Source organism: Pecten maximus, chromosome 8 (genome assembly GCF_902652985.1).
Source record: "Pecten maximus chromosome 8, xPecMax1.1, whole genome shotgun sequence".
In the NCBI taxonomy this organism is placed as follows: Eukaryota; Metazoa; Mollusca; class Bivalvia; order Pectinida; family Pectinidae; genus Pecten; species Pecten maximus.
This window is the reverse complement of record NC_047022.1, coordinates 591,330-607,592: the sequence shown is the minus strand read 5'-3', so window position 1 is coordinate 607,592 and position 16,263 is coordinate 591,330. Positions and strand designations below refer to the sequence as shown.

Genomic DNA, 16,263 nt, shown 5'->3' with positions numbered 1-16,263 from the left:
AGATATACCATATCACAATAATGTCAGTGTCAATATAGATATACCACATCACAGTAATGTCAGTGTCAATATAGATATACCACATCACAGCAATGTCAGTGTCAATATAGATATACCACATCACAGTAATGTCAGTGTCAATATAGATATACCACATCAAAATAATGTCAGTAGTGTCAGTATAGATATACCACATCACAGTAATGTCAGTGTCAATATAGATATACTACATCACAGTAATGTCAGTGTCAATATAGATATACCACATCACAGTAATGTCAGTGTCAATATAGATATACCACATCACAGTAATGTCAGTGTCAATATAGATATACCACATCACAGTAATGTCAGTAGTGTCAATATAGATATACCACATCACAGTAATGTCAGTGTCAATATAGATATACCACATCACAGTAATGTCAGTAGTGTCAATATAGATATACTACATCACAGTAATGTCAGTGTCAATAGAGATATACCATATCACAGTAATGTCAGTGTCAATATAGATATACCACATCACAGTAATGTCAGTGTCAATATAGATATACCACATTACAGTATTGTCAATGTCAATATAGATATACCACATCACAGTAATGTCAGTAGTGTCAATATAGATATACCACATCACAGTAATGTCAGTGTCAATATAGATATACCACATCACAGTAATGTCAGTGTCAATATAGATATACTACATCACAGTAATGTCAGTGTCAATATAGATATTCCACATCAAAGTAATGTCAGTGTCAATATAGATATACCACATCACAGTAATGTCAGTGTCAATATAGATATACCACATCACAGTAATGTCAGTGCCAATATAGATATACCACATCACAGTAATGTCAGTGTCAATATAGATATACCACATCACAGTAATGTCAGTGTCAATATAGATATACCACATCACAGTAATGTCAGTGTCAATATAGATATACCACATCACAGTAATGTCAGTAGTGTCAATAAAGATATACTATATTACAGCAGAGTTATTTTGTAAGACTTGGAGAGTTTCTGTCGGGCGAGTAGGTCGAGTGAAAACACTGGGTCTTTACTCAGTGGCCCCGACTCACTCCTTGAGTCAGTCTGGTTGGTCATACAGAAATAGGTTTCGTTGTTGATGGTCTTGTTTCCATAGCAACTTCCTCCATGAGACCTACAAATCAGATATTCAAGCATAGAATACATTTAGCATTGTAACCTATAAATGTATATATATAAACATGTACTCCAATCATTTTGATATTATGAAACAGTGTTTGTCGTCTGTTGTTTTAACTTTTTTATTCCAGAAGAAGTCAAGTGTGACCTTTGACCCTTTAACACAGAATGATGATGACTATAGGTTAATAAAAACAACTTTTACCTAAGGAATTTCCTAAACCCCTATACTGCACATCTACAAACAGTGTATTACAGAACATGTATATAATCCATACAGGACGTATAAATCATGTATTTTTGACAGTGTATGCCCAGTTTCAGTCTTGACCTTGACATTTGAAACTTTTTAAACCTCTACTGCAGCACATCCTCATATCAACGTGTACATATGGAGTTTCAGAAAGTTTTACTTTTTGGATAGGATATAGTTTCTAGAAATGAAAGTGCTGACAGAAAAAGATCTGAATGGATGATTATATAGGACATGTCAGGCTATAATTAGATGATTACATAGGACATGTCAGGATCTAATTAGATGATTATATAGGACATGTCAGGATCTAATTAGATGATTATATAGGACATGTCAGGATCTAATTAGATGATTACATAGGACATGTCAGGATCTAATTAGATGATTATATAGGACATGTCGGGCTCTAATTAGATGATTATATAGGACATGTCAGCCACTAATTAGATGATTATATAGGACATGTCAGGATCTAATTAGATGATTATATAGGACATGCCAGGCTCTAATTAGATGATTATATAGGACATGCCAGGATCTAATTAGATGATTACATAGGACATGTCAGGATCTAATTAGATGATTATACAGGACATGCCAGGCTCTAATTAGATGATTACATAGGACAAGTCAGGATCTAATTAGATGATTATATAGGACATGTCAGGATCTAATTAGATGATTATATAGGACATATGTCAGGATCTAAATAGATGATTATATAGGACATGTCGGGCTCTAATTAGATGATTATATAGGACATGTCAGCCACTAATTAGATGATTACATAGGACATGTCAGGATCTAATTAGATGATTATATAGGACATGCCAGCCACTAATTAGATGATTATATAGGACATGTCAGGATCTAATTAGATGATTACATAGGACATGTCAGGATCTAATTAGATGATTATATAGGACATGTCAGCCACTAATTAGATGATTATATAGGACATGTCAGGCTCTAATTAGATGATTATATAGGACATGTCAGGATCTAATTAGATGATTATATAGGACATGTCAGGATCTAATTAGATGATTATATAGGACATGCCAGGCTCTAATTAGATGATTATATAGGACATGTCAAGCTCTAATTAGATGATTATATAGGACATGTCAGGATCTAATTAGATGATTATATAGGACATGTCAGGCTCTAACCTGGGGAGAGTATTAGAAAGGAATTACATGAAGAAACCAATTGTTCATTCCGAATAATAAAAACTCTAATACTTGTGACATCAAACAAGCTAGGTATCATATTATTATGGATGAATATAGTTCTTAACTTTTACACAAATGGAGGGAGCTTATTTGAGGATGAGTATGGTTCTTAACTTTTACACAAAAGGAGGCAGCTTATTTGAGGATGAATATGGTACTTAACGTTTACCCAAATGGAGGCAGTTTATTTGAGGATGAATATGGTTCTTAACTTTTACACAATTGGAGGGAGCTTATTTGAGGATGAATATGGTACTTAACTTTTACCAAAATGGAGGGAGCTTATTTGAGGATGAATATGGTTCTTAACTTTTATACAAAAGGAAGGAGCTTATTTGAGGATGAATAATGGTTCTTAACTTTTAGACAAATGGAGAGAGTTTATTTGAGAATGAATATGGTTCTTAACTTTTGCATAAATGAAGGGAGCTTATTTGAGGATGAATATAGTTCTTAACTTTTACACAAAAGGAGGAAGCTTATTTGAGGATGAATATGGTTCTTAACTTTTAGACAAATGGAGAGAGCTTATTTGAGGATGAATATGGTTCTTAACTTTTGCATAAATGAAGGGAGCTTATTTGAGGATGAATATAGTTCTTAACTTTTACACACATGGAGGAAGCTTATTTGAGGATTAATATGGTTCTTAACTTTTGCACACATGGAGGGAGCTTATTTGAGGATGAATATGGTTCTTAACTTTGACACAAATGGAGGGAGCTTATTTGAGGATGAATATGGTTCTTAACTTTTACACAAATGGAGGGAGCTTATTTGAGGATGAATATGGTTCTTAACTTTTAGACAAAAGGAGGGAGCTGATTTGAGGATGAATATGGTTCTTAACTTTTACACAAATGGAGGGAGCTTATTTGAGGATGAATATGGTTCTTAACTTTTAGACAAAAGGAGGGAGCTTATTTGAGGATGAATATGGTTCTTAACTTTTAGACAAAAGGAGGGAGCTTATTTGAGGATGAATATGGTTCTTAACTTTTAGACAAAAGGAGGGAGCTATTGAGGATGAATATGTTCTTAACTTTTAGACAAAAGGAGGGAGTTATTGAGGATGAATATGGTTCTTAACTTTTAGCACAAATGGAGGGAGCTTATTGAGGATGAATATGGTTCTTAACTTTTAGACAAAAGGAGGGAGCTTATTTGAGGATGAATAATGCGTTCTTAACTTTTTACACAAATGGAGGGAGCTTATTTGAGGATGAATATGGTTCTTAACCTTTTAGACAAAAGGAGGGAGCTTATTTGAGGATGAATATGGTCTCTTAACTTTTACACAATGTAGGGAGCGTAATTTGAGGAGGAATATGGTTTCTGAACTTTTAGACAAAAGGAGGGAGCTTATTTGAGGATGAATATGGGTTCTTTAACTTTTCACACAATGTGGGAGTAATTTGGAATAATGGTTAATTTTGAAAGAGAGAGCTTATTTGAAGGATGGTTCCTTCAACTTTTGCATAAATGAAGGGACTTATTTGAGGAATTGTTCAACTTTACACAACAGGAGGAACTTATTGAGGTGAATAGGTTCTTACTTGTTAGAAAATGGAGAGATTTATTGAGATATAGGAGTTGGTTACTTTGCATAATGAAGGAGGCTTATTGAGGAATAATTCTTAACTTTACACATGGAGGAAGCTTATTTGGGATTAATATGGTTCTAATTTGCACACATGGAGGAAGCTATTGAGATGATAGGTTTAATTTGAACCATGGAGGAAGCTTATTTGAGGATGAATATGGTTTTTAAAACTTTACACAAATGGAGGGAGCTCTATTGGAGGGATGGTTTTGGAAAATTAGGCAAGGAGGGAGCGATTGAGATGAAGTTTTATTAACAAGGAGGGACTATTTGAGAAAATAGGGTTTAACTTTAGACAAGAGGAGGTTATTTTGAGGATGAATATGGTTCTTACTTTTTCACAGATGTAGGGAGCTAATTTGAGGATGAATATGGTTCTGAACTTTTAGACAAAAGGAGGAGCTTATTTGAGGATGATATGGTTCTTAACTTTTACACAAATGAGGGAGCTTATAATATTTGAGGATGAATATGGTTCTTAACTTTTAGACAAAAGGAGGGAGCTAATTTGAGGATGAATATGGTTCTGAACTTTTACACAAACGGAGGGAACTTATTTGAGGATGAATATGGTTCTTAACTTTTACACAAAAGGAGGGAGTTTATTTGAGGATGAATATGGTTCTTAACTTTTAGACAAAAGGAGGGAGCTTATTTGAGGATGAATATGGTACTTAACTTTTACCCAAATGGAGGGAGCTTATTTGAGGATGAATATGGTTCTTAACTTTTAAACAAATGGAGGGAGCTTATTTGAGGATGAATATGGTACTTAACTTTTACCAAAATGGAGGGAGCTTATTTGAGGATGAATATGGTTCTTAACTTTTATACAAAAGGAAGGCGCTTATTTGAGGATGAATAATGGTTCTTAACTTTTAGACAAATGGAGAGAGTTTATTTGAGAATGAATATGGTTCTTAACTTTTGCATAAATGAAGGGAGCTTATTTGAGGATGAATATAGTTCTTAACTTTTACACAAAAGGAGGGAGCTTATTTGAGGATGAATATGGTTCTGAACTTTTAGACAAAAGGAGGAAGCTTATTTGAGGATGAATATGGTACTTAACTTTTACACAAATGGAGGGAGCTTATTTGAGGATTAATATGGTTCTTAACTTTTGCACAAATGGAGGGAGCTTTTTTGAGGATGAGTATGGTTCTTAACTTTTGCACACATGGAGGGAGCTTATTTGAGGATGAATATGGTTCTTAACTTTTAGACAAAAGGAGGGAGCTTATTTGAGGATTAATATGGTTCTTAACTTTTGCACACATGGAGGAAGCTTATTTGAGGATGAATATGGTTCTTAACTTTTACACAAATGGAGGGAGCTTATTTGAGGATGAATATGGTTTTTAACTTTTAGACAAAAGGAGGGAGCTTAATTGAGGATGAATATGGTTCTTAACTTTTAGACAAAAGGAGGGAGCTTATTTGAGGATGAATATGGTTCTTTACTTTTTCACAGATGGAGGGAGCTAATTTGAGGATGAATATGGTTCTGAACTTTTAGACAAAAGGAGGGAGCTTATTTGAGGATGAATATGGTTCTTAACTTTTACACAAATGGAGGGAGCTTATAATATTTGAGGATGAATATGGTTCTTAACTTTTAGACAAAAGGAGGGAGCTAATTTGAGGATGAATATGGTTCTGAACTTTTACACAAACGGAGGGAACTTATTTGAGGATGAATATGGTTCTTAACTTTTACACAAATAGAGGGAGCTTATTTGAGGATGAATATGGTTCTTAACTTTTAGACAAAAGGAGGGAGCTTATTTGAGGATGAATATGGTTCTTAACTTTTAGACAAAAGGAGGGAGCTGATTTGAGGATGAATATCGTTCTTAACTTTTACACAAATGGAGGGAGCTTATTTGAGGATGAATATGGTTTTTAACTTTTAGACAAAAGGAGGGAGCTTAATTGAGGATGAATATGGTTCTTAACTTTTAGACAAAAGGAGGGAGCTTATTTGAGGATGAATATGGTTCTTAACTTTTTCACAGATGGAGGGAGCTAATTTGAGGATGAATATGGTTCTGAACTTTTAGACAAAAGGAGGGAGCTTATTTGAGGATGAATATGGTTCTTAACTTTTACACAAATGGAGGGAGCTTATAATATTTGAGGATGAATATGGTTCTTAACTTTTAGACAAAAGGAGGGAGCTAATTTGAGGATGAATATGGTTCTGAACTTTTACACAAATGGAGGGAGCTTATAATATTTGAGGATGAATATGGTTCTTAACTTTTAGACAAAAGGAGGGAGCTAATTTGAGGATGAATATGGTTCTGAACTTTTAGACAAAAGGAGGGAACTTATTTGAGGATGAATATGGTTCTTAACTTTTAGACAAAAGTAGGGAGCTTAATTGAGGATGAATATGGTTCTTAACTTTTAGACAAAAGGAGGGAGCTGATTTGAGGATGAATATGGTTCTTAACTTTTACCCAAATGGAGGGAGCTTATTTGAGGATGAATATGGTTCTTAACTTTTATACAAAAGGAAGGAGCCTATTTGAGGATGAATAATGGTTCGTAACTATAAGACAAAAGGAGGGAGCTAATTTGAGAATGAATATGGTTCTCAACTTTTACACAAATGGAGGGTGCTTATGTGAGGATGAATATGGTACTTAACTTTTATACAAAAGGAAGGAGCCTATTTGAGGATGAATAATGGTTCTTAACTATTAGACAAAAGGAGGGAGCTAATTTGAGAATGAATATGGTTCTTAACTTTTACACAAATGGAGGGAGCTTATGTGAGGATGAATATGGTTCTTCACTTTTATACAAAAGGAGGGAGCTGATTTGAGGATGAATATGGTTCTTAACTTTTACCCAAATGGAGGGAGCTTATTTGAGGATGAATATGGTTCTTAACTTTTATACAAAAGGAAGGAGCCTATTTGAGGATGAATAATGGTTCTTAACTATTAGACAAAAGGAGGGAGCTAATTTGAGAATGAATATGGTTCTTAACTTTTACACAAATGGAGGGAGCTTATGTGAGGATGAATATGGTACTTAACTTTTACCAAAATGGAGGGAGCTTATTTGAGGATGAATATGGTACTTAACTTTTACCAAAATGGAGGGAGCTAATTTGAGAATGAATATGGTTCTTAACTTTTACCCAAATGGAGGGAGCTTATTTGAGGATGAATATGGTTCTTAACTTTTACACAAATGGAGGGAGCTTATTTGAGGATGAATATGGTTCTTAACTTTTACCCAAATGGAGGGAGCTTATTTGAGGATGAATATGGTTCTTAACTGTTAGACAAAAGGAAGGAGCTTACATGTATTTGAGGATGAATAATGGTTCTTAACTTTTAGACAAAAGGAGGGAGTTTATTTGAGGATGAATATGGTTCTGAACTTTTACACAAATAGAGGGAGCTAATTTGAGAATGAATATGGTTCTTAACTTTTACACAAATGGAGGGAGCTTATTTGAAGATGAATATGGTTCTTAACTTTTAGACAAAAGGAGGGAGCTTATTTGAGTATCAATATGGTTCTTAACTTTTACCAAAATGGAGGGAGCTTATTTGAGGATAAATACAACAATTAAGACACACCTGAATATGATGTTGGCCATCCCAGGGTTTTCCTCAAAATCACTGTGCATTTGTCCAGACAGACGATGAAATTCCTCATCTTCTCCGGTCAAAGGCTCGAGGGCATTACCTAGGAATATTTATATTTCCACTTCATTCAGACTCGATGAACCTACCACAGTTAACTCAAGTCATTTTTCAATGAACTATATCACGTCCGGCGTAGGAATACATTGGACTATATTTTTCAATTCCTTTTCAAAAGTGATCATATTTATATGAAATAAATTCACGAAAGAATTCCTGAAAGTTTCGGCAAGTTCGGTGGTAGACTTTCACAAGTCCCTATTTGTCAAGGACAAAATATTATACAAAAATATCGAAAAAATATAATATATAAGGATTATATAAGGTATAACCCCATACACCTCACCATAACTTTATTCAATCCTTAATAAATGAATACAAAATCAACTGCTGACATATGTTTGCTAGTTTATTCTACTTTTATTCCTGAAATCATGGTACCAGTATAACAGAGTTTCATTTTATCATAAATCCAAACTTAAAACTCAATTTGATTAGACAAGTCATGGGTAGCATGTGGATGGCAATTTAAACAACACAGCATACTTTAAACAAGGTTTTAACAAACCTTTTACTGTCTGGAAGAAGGAATCATATCTCAGGAAATTGTAGCTATCCATGAAACCCTGAAAATAAAATAGAAATCTGTGGCTTCTGTTTTTTAAAAAAGCTCTGAACCCAAACAGCACCTGGTATTCATGTATATGTACATAATGTATTGTAAGAATACAATCATGCTTTAAGCTGATATAGATACTAAATGTTCCTCTCCTGAGACCGCGATGACGTTTCATACTTTTTCTTTTTAAATTCCATCACATATTTTATATAACTTGGTACTTAATGTGCTAATGTTGACAACATTTTCTGAATTTTTCTTTTGAGCATGCAATTTATATGTTTTTTTCCCTAAAATTTGCTAGACCTTAGGCTTCCCCAAAGCTGCTCCTATTTTCTGAAACAAATTCCCCTGTAATAATCATTGGTTGCATTTACTAACAATACGTTAATTAATTCTACCCAAACCTCGTTAGCAGACTGTGCCACACATTCCTTCACATAGTAATCCATCTCAGCCATACTGGTCAGTGAACTCTTATACTGAAACAGAAAGTTACTAAAGTAGGTAAATGATTCAAAGTCCATCAACCAAACTTAAATTGTCTTTTATCTGAAAAAGAAATGGAAATATGTATATGTTTACCTCACTTAACATAAAACATAATGTGAAACATAATAAAGTTCCCTGAATTAGGGCGAGAGAACCAGCGTCCTGGTTGTGGTAAGGCGGTGACGGTACGTTATAGGAATCTTCGATGGATACCAAACAGTATTCGCTAGACCTCCATCAGGTTCAGTAGGTATAATAAATAATGAGGATGGAGCATAATGTGAAACAGTTAAAACAAAGGATTTCTGGTATGAATGTCCTGCATAAAACAATTAAAAAATCATTTCAATATAATAATTTTGTACAAAATCACGAATTGTCATGTGTTGATGGAATATTGTTAGATATTTAAATTTGACTTACCAGAGCACTCAAAACGTTTTTATTGGTAGAGGATTCCTCTTCCATCAGTAACATTAGACAAACATCAGAGTGACTTTGAATATAAAGCGTCATTTCATGCAGGCCATGTTCTTCTGGTAACCAACTTAACTCTGAATCTTCATATGTCTCAACAGTCGTCTGACTTTCAAAAGATCCAGAATTATGCACAGTTTCTATGGAAGTGTCAGGTGTGTCTATAGTCACATGACCAGACACTTTATTCAGGTTCCTCTCAACACTTACCCCACCCTCAACACTAGATTCTTCCCCACCAGTCGTCTCATAATTACTTCCCCTGAAAACCATGGTCTCCTTGTTTTCCTCGTGTTCCGGAGAAGACAGAAAACTTACACACGATTCGTCGCCACTCATAACTGAAGTCCCATACACACTTTCTGTGCCTGTTTCCTCAGACTCAGAAAAAACCCCGATGGACTGTTTTCTCACAGCTCCGGCTGAGTTATGCCCCTTTGATTGCTCCACAGAGGACATAAGTTCATGTCTGTTCTCTCTCAAAGCGTCATTTTCATTCTTTCCTGGTTCATTTCTGATTTCGTTTTCTTGTACTGATGAAATGTTTGTGCTGTGCAAATGTCTGTCAGTTTCCGTGGCAACAAGTGCAGTACTTTCGTGATCTGTGACTATTTTTGGCAGTTTTTCACTGCTGATTTCTAACGGTTTTACATCAAGCTTTTCTTGACAATAGTGGACAATGACATCAGCAGTCAACCTTTTAGAATCATTTTTTACAGAATTATTGTCTTGAGCTTGAGGAACCTTCATCAGAGTTTCCTCTTCATTATCTTCTAAGTCACTAATAGTTTCACTATCCTCCCCTGAAACTGTCACAATAACTTTGCGTCGTGTTGACCCTGAATCACCCTTCACACTTCCATTTTCTGTCCTGTCCACAGATTTAATTGTTTTCTCTAATGTTTTCGTTTCACCAGAATTCTCAGAATATGTTGTTTCCACTTTCTTTTTACATTCCACATACGTAATGTCAGACAGAACAGAAGATTGGATTTCGGGGATGATTTCTGGAATGATTTCCATATTTGAATTCCTTCCGCTATAGTTCCTGTCATTCCTTGAGCTTGGTCGTCGTACCATGGAGTCATCTTTTGTAAAGCGTCTTGGGGACTCTGATTTCTGGCTAGGTCCTGGAGTGTCTTTACCCCAGACAAACTTTGAGTTTTCGCTGTGCCGGTACTGTCCCGGTGAACTCTGTCTGTGCTGTGGTTTGATAGCTGAATATTCCTCGTCCGTCAAATAAACTGTGACGAGTCGGACTCCTAAAGGAAGTGGGAAATCTGTACACAAAACAAATATTACAATAAAAATCAGCACATTCAAATGTTACATTTACCAAATGGATGTGAATAGTTTCCTAAAATCATTGACTATCAATGCTTCTGATGTAAGGACATACACTTAATATACAGTCAAACCTGCTCTTACGGCCACCTTGAATAAGCGGCCACCTCCGTTAAGTGGCCGGTATGTGATCCGCCAGATGGAAAACACTATATAACGAACCTTAAATGTAAATAAGCGGTCACCTGTCTAACGTGGCCAACGCCCACAAAAATCTGCTCCGAGTCGTTGTATCGGCCTGTATTAAGCGGCTATTTTGTCCGGAAGTAGACATCCGCGATGATCACATGATCAGGTGTTTTTATCAAATTCATCAAAACTTTCATCTTTGTTGGTTTTCATTTCAAAATACACTGTACATGGTATATTGTTATCAATATCAATATGTGCATTCTAATATGATAAATTCATTGAACTGTTGAAAAAAAAGAATTGGGCAACAGGCCGTTCCTGGCCAACCTGGTTTAAGCAGCCACCTGTCTTAATAAGCAGCCAATATCAGTCGGTCCTTTGGGTGGCCACTTAATATAGGTTTGACTGTACTTAATATTCAAATTTGGGAGAATTTTCAAAATAACTATCAGTCACCTGAGCTCTGATACATGTATATGTATAATAAATGATTTTTGCTCTTAATTTAACATATCTGACCCAGCTGCCTCTTTGAAAAAGGCAACGGTAATTCAGTTGAATAAACTTGATGATGCTACTGGCCAAATATCATGACCTTAGACCTAACAGTTGATGAGAACTTACCTGTGACAAAGTCTATTTTAGGATGTGATAGACGAGTTGATGAGAACTTACCTGTAACAAAGTCTATTTTAGGATGTGATAGACGAGTTGATGAGAACTAACCTGTAACAAAGTCTATTTTAGGATGTGATAGACAAGTACTTATACCTGTAATAAAGTCTATTTTAGGATGTGATAGACAAGTACTTATACCTGTAACAAAGTCTATTTTAGGATGTGATAGACAAGTACTTACCTGTAACAAAGTCTATTTTAGGATGTGATAGACGAGTTGATGAAAACTTACCTGTAATGTTAACATGTTCAGGGTTATCCTGTTACACTCACCTGTTTTCATTTCTGCACATGGTAACTGTAATAAACATTTACATAACAAGTTAATTATAATTGTAGACTTTTTATCTTTAAAATTGATATAAAGACCACACATCACTATACCTTTGATATATAACTTTATGGTAAGTACTGCCATACATGTTATGAAAACCACAGAAGAAATAGAGGATATTGAATGGTTTCCCGTTTAATATAACATATATTTCACGAGTATGACAGAATATCGATATTTTCACAGGTGCGAAGCACGAGTGAAAAATATCGAAATATTCTGTCATACGAGTGAAATATATGTTATATTTAACGGGAAACCATTCAATTTTCTTTTTATTGCATTTCATATACATATATGTACTTTAAAAAAAAAACAAATTGAAAGCATTGACAAATTATTAGTGTCAAAAAGTGCGGGAATCAGTAATGACGTCATCTCTTTGTGACGTTACTCCATGTCAACTTGACGGCGCCATTTTGAAAGGACTTATCAACACAATTTAAGTGTTTTCTGCTGTTATCGGAGAATATGTGCATGAAAAGCTAACGTCAAGTGAGTATTTTGTCAAAAACAAGTCAGAATATTTCAGAAATACTGCAAACTAACCAATTTGTCTATCTCTGCTTCGACTGGAAAAATAAGCAAATTTCAACGAGGTGAATACAAAGGTTAGCTCTGATTGGTCAAAAACGGAAAACTTATATTTTCACTGCAAAACTTATATTTTCACTGCAAAATCTTATATTTTCACTGCTCATAGCTGCAGTGAAAATATAAGTTTTATTAGTTTGATAAATTTCTATATTTCACTGGCAAAAATGCAATAACTACATTTATTTTAGCCCATGGGAGTTGTGGTATTGTACAATGTGCTAACACTACATGTATGTTGGTCAGTGAGCTAAGAGATACATTTTTATTGATGAACATCAATACCTCGGGACGGATGAGGATGAGTTTTCTTGTCAGCTCCGGTGACATCTGTGTACATAAAACCCTGAAATAAAAACGAATGAACTATATACACACAGGCCAACTACAACATCCACAGTACAGTAAAGACTAATGGTTATAAAATGCTTAATAAAGCATGTAGTTAATTAATCAACCTAGAATCATCCAACTAGTATGACTCTAGTGACATCAAATCTCAGTGACCCATGACCTCATGTGACATTTGACCTCATGTGACATTTGACCTAATATGCATGTGACATTTGACCTCATATGCATGTGACATTTGACCTCATGTGACATTTGACCTCATGTATACCTCATGTGACATTACACTCAACTCTAGTCTCTTGCCCACCATCTATTTGAATAACATTTCTCATCATTAACATTAACTTTGTACTTGTTTGACCTCCAGTCATACTTTGTTTAACCCTTATTTGACCTATATTTGTATAGTACGACCTTTATATTATTGTTCAAACCCAATGAATTTTTTGCAAACACAATATATGTATATGTCCTGAAACCATTGGATAAAAACCTAACTCTTGGAACTTGCAAAACATTGACCTACATTGGCTCTTGAAATATTTTTACATGTGACGTACCTCTGTTTGTACAGAACAGCACCCAGTGTGACTCCTTGCCTTCGCTGGCTGGATTGAAGGATGTTTGAAGCTTGAAGGAATAGGTCGCTGTTTACCTATATACACATCAAATTCAGGTGATCACTAGAATTACAATATCATCTCCAAAACAAGAGTTCATAATTTTCATTAATAAGGACATTTTACTGTCTTGGCTGAATTAATTGATCAGAAACAAAAGCATGCTTTACCGCTGTACAGCAATCATCTGGACTACACTTATAATGCTTGAAAATAATTGAAAAACAAAATACGATATTTTTTCTTATTCATTTAAGCAATGAACAGTGGTTTTAATGTTGTTATAGTCGATATGGCAGCAAGATGTATGGTGGGCAAATGGCATGGGAACCTGTTAGGGTTTCCATGCTACATATACCCACCATACATCTTGCTGCAATATCGACTATAACAACATTACAACCACTGTTCAATACTTATATTTACATTGTCTTACTATTTTCGTCAACTTTGAAAACAAGAGGCCCAAGGGCCTTAACTGTCATTTGACTCTAAATTAAAACCCTTATATTATTGTAGTATGTAATCTCTGAAGTAAGTATATAGTGGCACTGTTGGCCATGGTGGCCATCTTTGATTTCTGACAGACCCAATAAATAACAACACTTGGTCTGGACCATCTAAGGATATTTTCTGGTAAGTTAGAGCTGAATCCCATTGGTGGAATCTGAGAAGAAGTTTGAAATAGGCATTGTTCAGGAAAACCATGATTGCACAATCATGTTACAAAATGGCTGCCATGGCTGCCAAGTCAACGATTATACGAGGCCGAAAAATAACAACACTTTGTTGGCCCTCCTTCCTTAACATTCTCACCAATTTCCAGCTCAATGGCACCAGTGGAACTGGAGAAGAAGTTTAAAATGTGTTTTTCAAGATGGCTGCCATAGCAGCCATCTTCGATTTCTGGCCGACCAGCTAACAACACTTAGTAAGGACTATCTCAGGATCATTTCTGGTAAATTAGAGCTGAATCCCATCGGTCGAATTTGAGAAGAAGTTTGAAATAGGTGTTGTTCAGGAAAACCATGATTGCGCAATCATATTACAAAATGGCCGCCATTGCTACCATGTCAAAGTTTTTACCAGGCCAAAAAAATAACAACAATATGTTCGCTCGCCTTCCTTGATATCCTCACCCATTTCCAGCTTAATGGCACCAGTGGAACTGGAGAAGAAGTTTAAAATGTGCTTTTCAAGATGGCGGATATGGCGGCCATCTTGGATTTCAGACCAATCCAAAAAATAACAACACTTGGTCGGGATCATATCAGGATCATTTCAGGCAAGTTTCAGCTCAAAAGCACTGGTGGAACGTGAGAAGAAGTTTAAAATGTGTTTTTCAAGACGACGGCCACGGCGGCCATCTTTGATTTCGGACCGGCCCGAAAAATAACAACACTTGGTCGGTATCATATCAGGATCATTTCAGGCAAGTTTCAGCTCAATAGCACTGGTGGAACTTGAAATGAAGTTTAAAATGGGTTTTTCAAGATGGCGGCTATGGCGGCCATCTTGAATTTCGGACCGACCCGAAAATTAACAACACATGGTCGGGATCATATCAGGATCATTTCAGGCAAGTTTCAGCTCAAAAGCACTGTTGGAACTTGAGAAGAAGTTTAAAATGTGTTTTTCAAGATGGCGGCTATGGCGGCCATCTTGGATTTCGGACTGACCCGAAAAATAACAACACTTGGTCGGTATCATATCAGGATCATTTCAGGCAAGTTTCAGCTCAATAGCACTGGTGGAACTTGAAATGAAGTTTAAAATGTGTTTTCAAAATGGCGGCTATGGCGGCCATCTTGGATTTCAGACCGACCCGAAAAATAACAACGCTTGGTCAGGACCATCTCAGGATCATTTCTGGCAAGTTTCAGCTCAATAGCACTGGTGGAACTTGAGAAGAAGATTGAAATGTGAAAAGTTTACGGACGGCGCACGACGACGGATGAAGCATTATGGCTATAGGTCATCCTGACCCTTCGGGTCAGATGACCTAAAAACTAAACCAAAACAAAAAAATTCCCGCCTTTTTTAATGTCACATGACCCACTGGGTGTTATAGCCGGAGGCACTGGGTGTTATATGCGTATGGTGGCAACTGCCTCTTAGCATTGTGTCAATGGGGAAATGTGGAGCAAATGTAAATATATGTACATAAATATCATGTAGCATGCAAATATTCTATAGAGAATTTACCTCGACAGAAGGAAGAACCTGGAACACTCTTTCTATGTGGTTGACGCTGAGGCAGCTAGCAGAGGGAAACAGCATTTCCCATAACACCTTCATTTCAGTCAGAAATCCAACATGAGTCTTGTATTGCTGAATGGGAAAGTCCAGACTACATATGTACAGTTCATAAATTTTAGTTAGTGGTGACTTCTATATTAATGTATTGGAATCAGATGTGGACAATTGTCTGAAACAAACTAAATTGATAAGGCAGACCTTCTCAGGTAACCACCTCAAGTGTAACAGACAAACTGATGGAAACTTATGAGAAGGAACTCTTCCTGACAGTTTGTTCATCAGTCCATGAATGACTTTCCTGTCTGGTGTCAGTTTGTTCATCAGTCCATGAATTACCTGTCTGTTGTCAGTTTGTTCATCAGTCCATGAATGACTTACCTGTCTGTTGTCAGTTTGTTCATCAGTCCATGAATGAC

The 16,263-nt window shown here is 35.7% G+C and overlaps 1 protein-coding gene across 1 annotated transcript in view; it reads right to left on the bottom strand.

Moving 5' to 3' along the window:
* Positions 1 to 877: 877 nt before the first annotated feature.
* The window catches only part of LOC117333450, a 28,374-nt gene continuing 12,988 nt past the window's right edge, over positions 878 to 16,263 (bottom strand). Inside the window, exons 5-13 of the mRNA XM_033892748.1 lie at positions 15,794 to 15,919; positions 13,529 to 13,623; positions 12,900 to 12,960; positions 11,960 to 11,984; positions 9,479 to 10,812; positions 8,971 to 9,045; positions 8,513 to 8,570; positions 7,879 to 7,987; positions 878 to 1,177 (exon numbers count right to left, since the gene is read on the bottom strand). Of these exons, the coding sequence (XP_033748639.1) occupies positions 1,000 to 1,177; positions 7,879 to 7,987; positions 8,513 to 8,570; positions 8,971 to 9,045; positions 9,479 to 10,812; positions 11,960 to 11,984; positions 12,900 to 12,960; positions 13,529 to 13,623; positions 15,794 to 15,919 (2,061 nt within the window). The 3' untranslated portion in view covers positions 878 to 999. The remainder of the gene's footprint in view (positions 1,178 to 7,878; positions 7,988 to 8,512; positions 8,571 to 8,970; positions 9,046 to 9,478; positions 10,813 to 11,959; positions 11,985 to 12,899; positions 12,961 to 13,528; positions 13,624 to 15,793; positions 15,920 to 16,263) is intronic.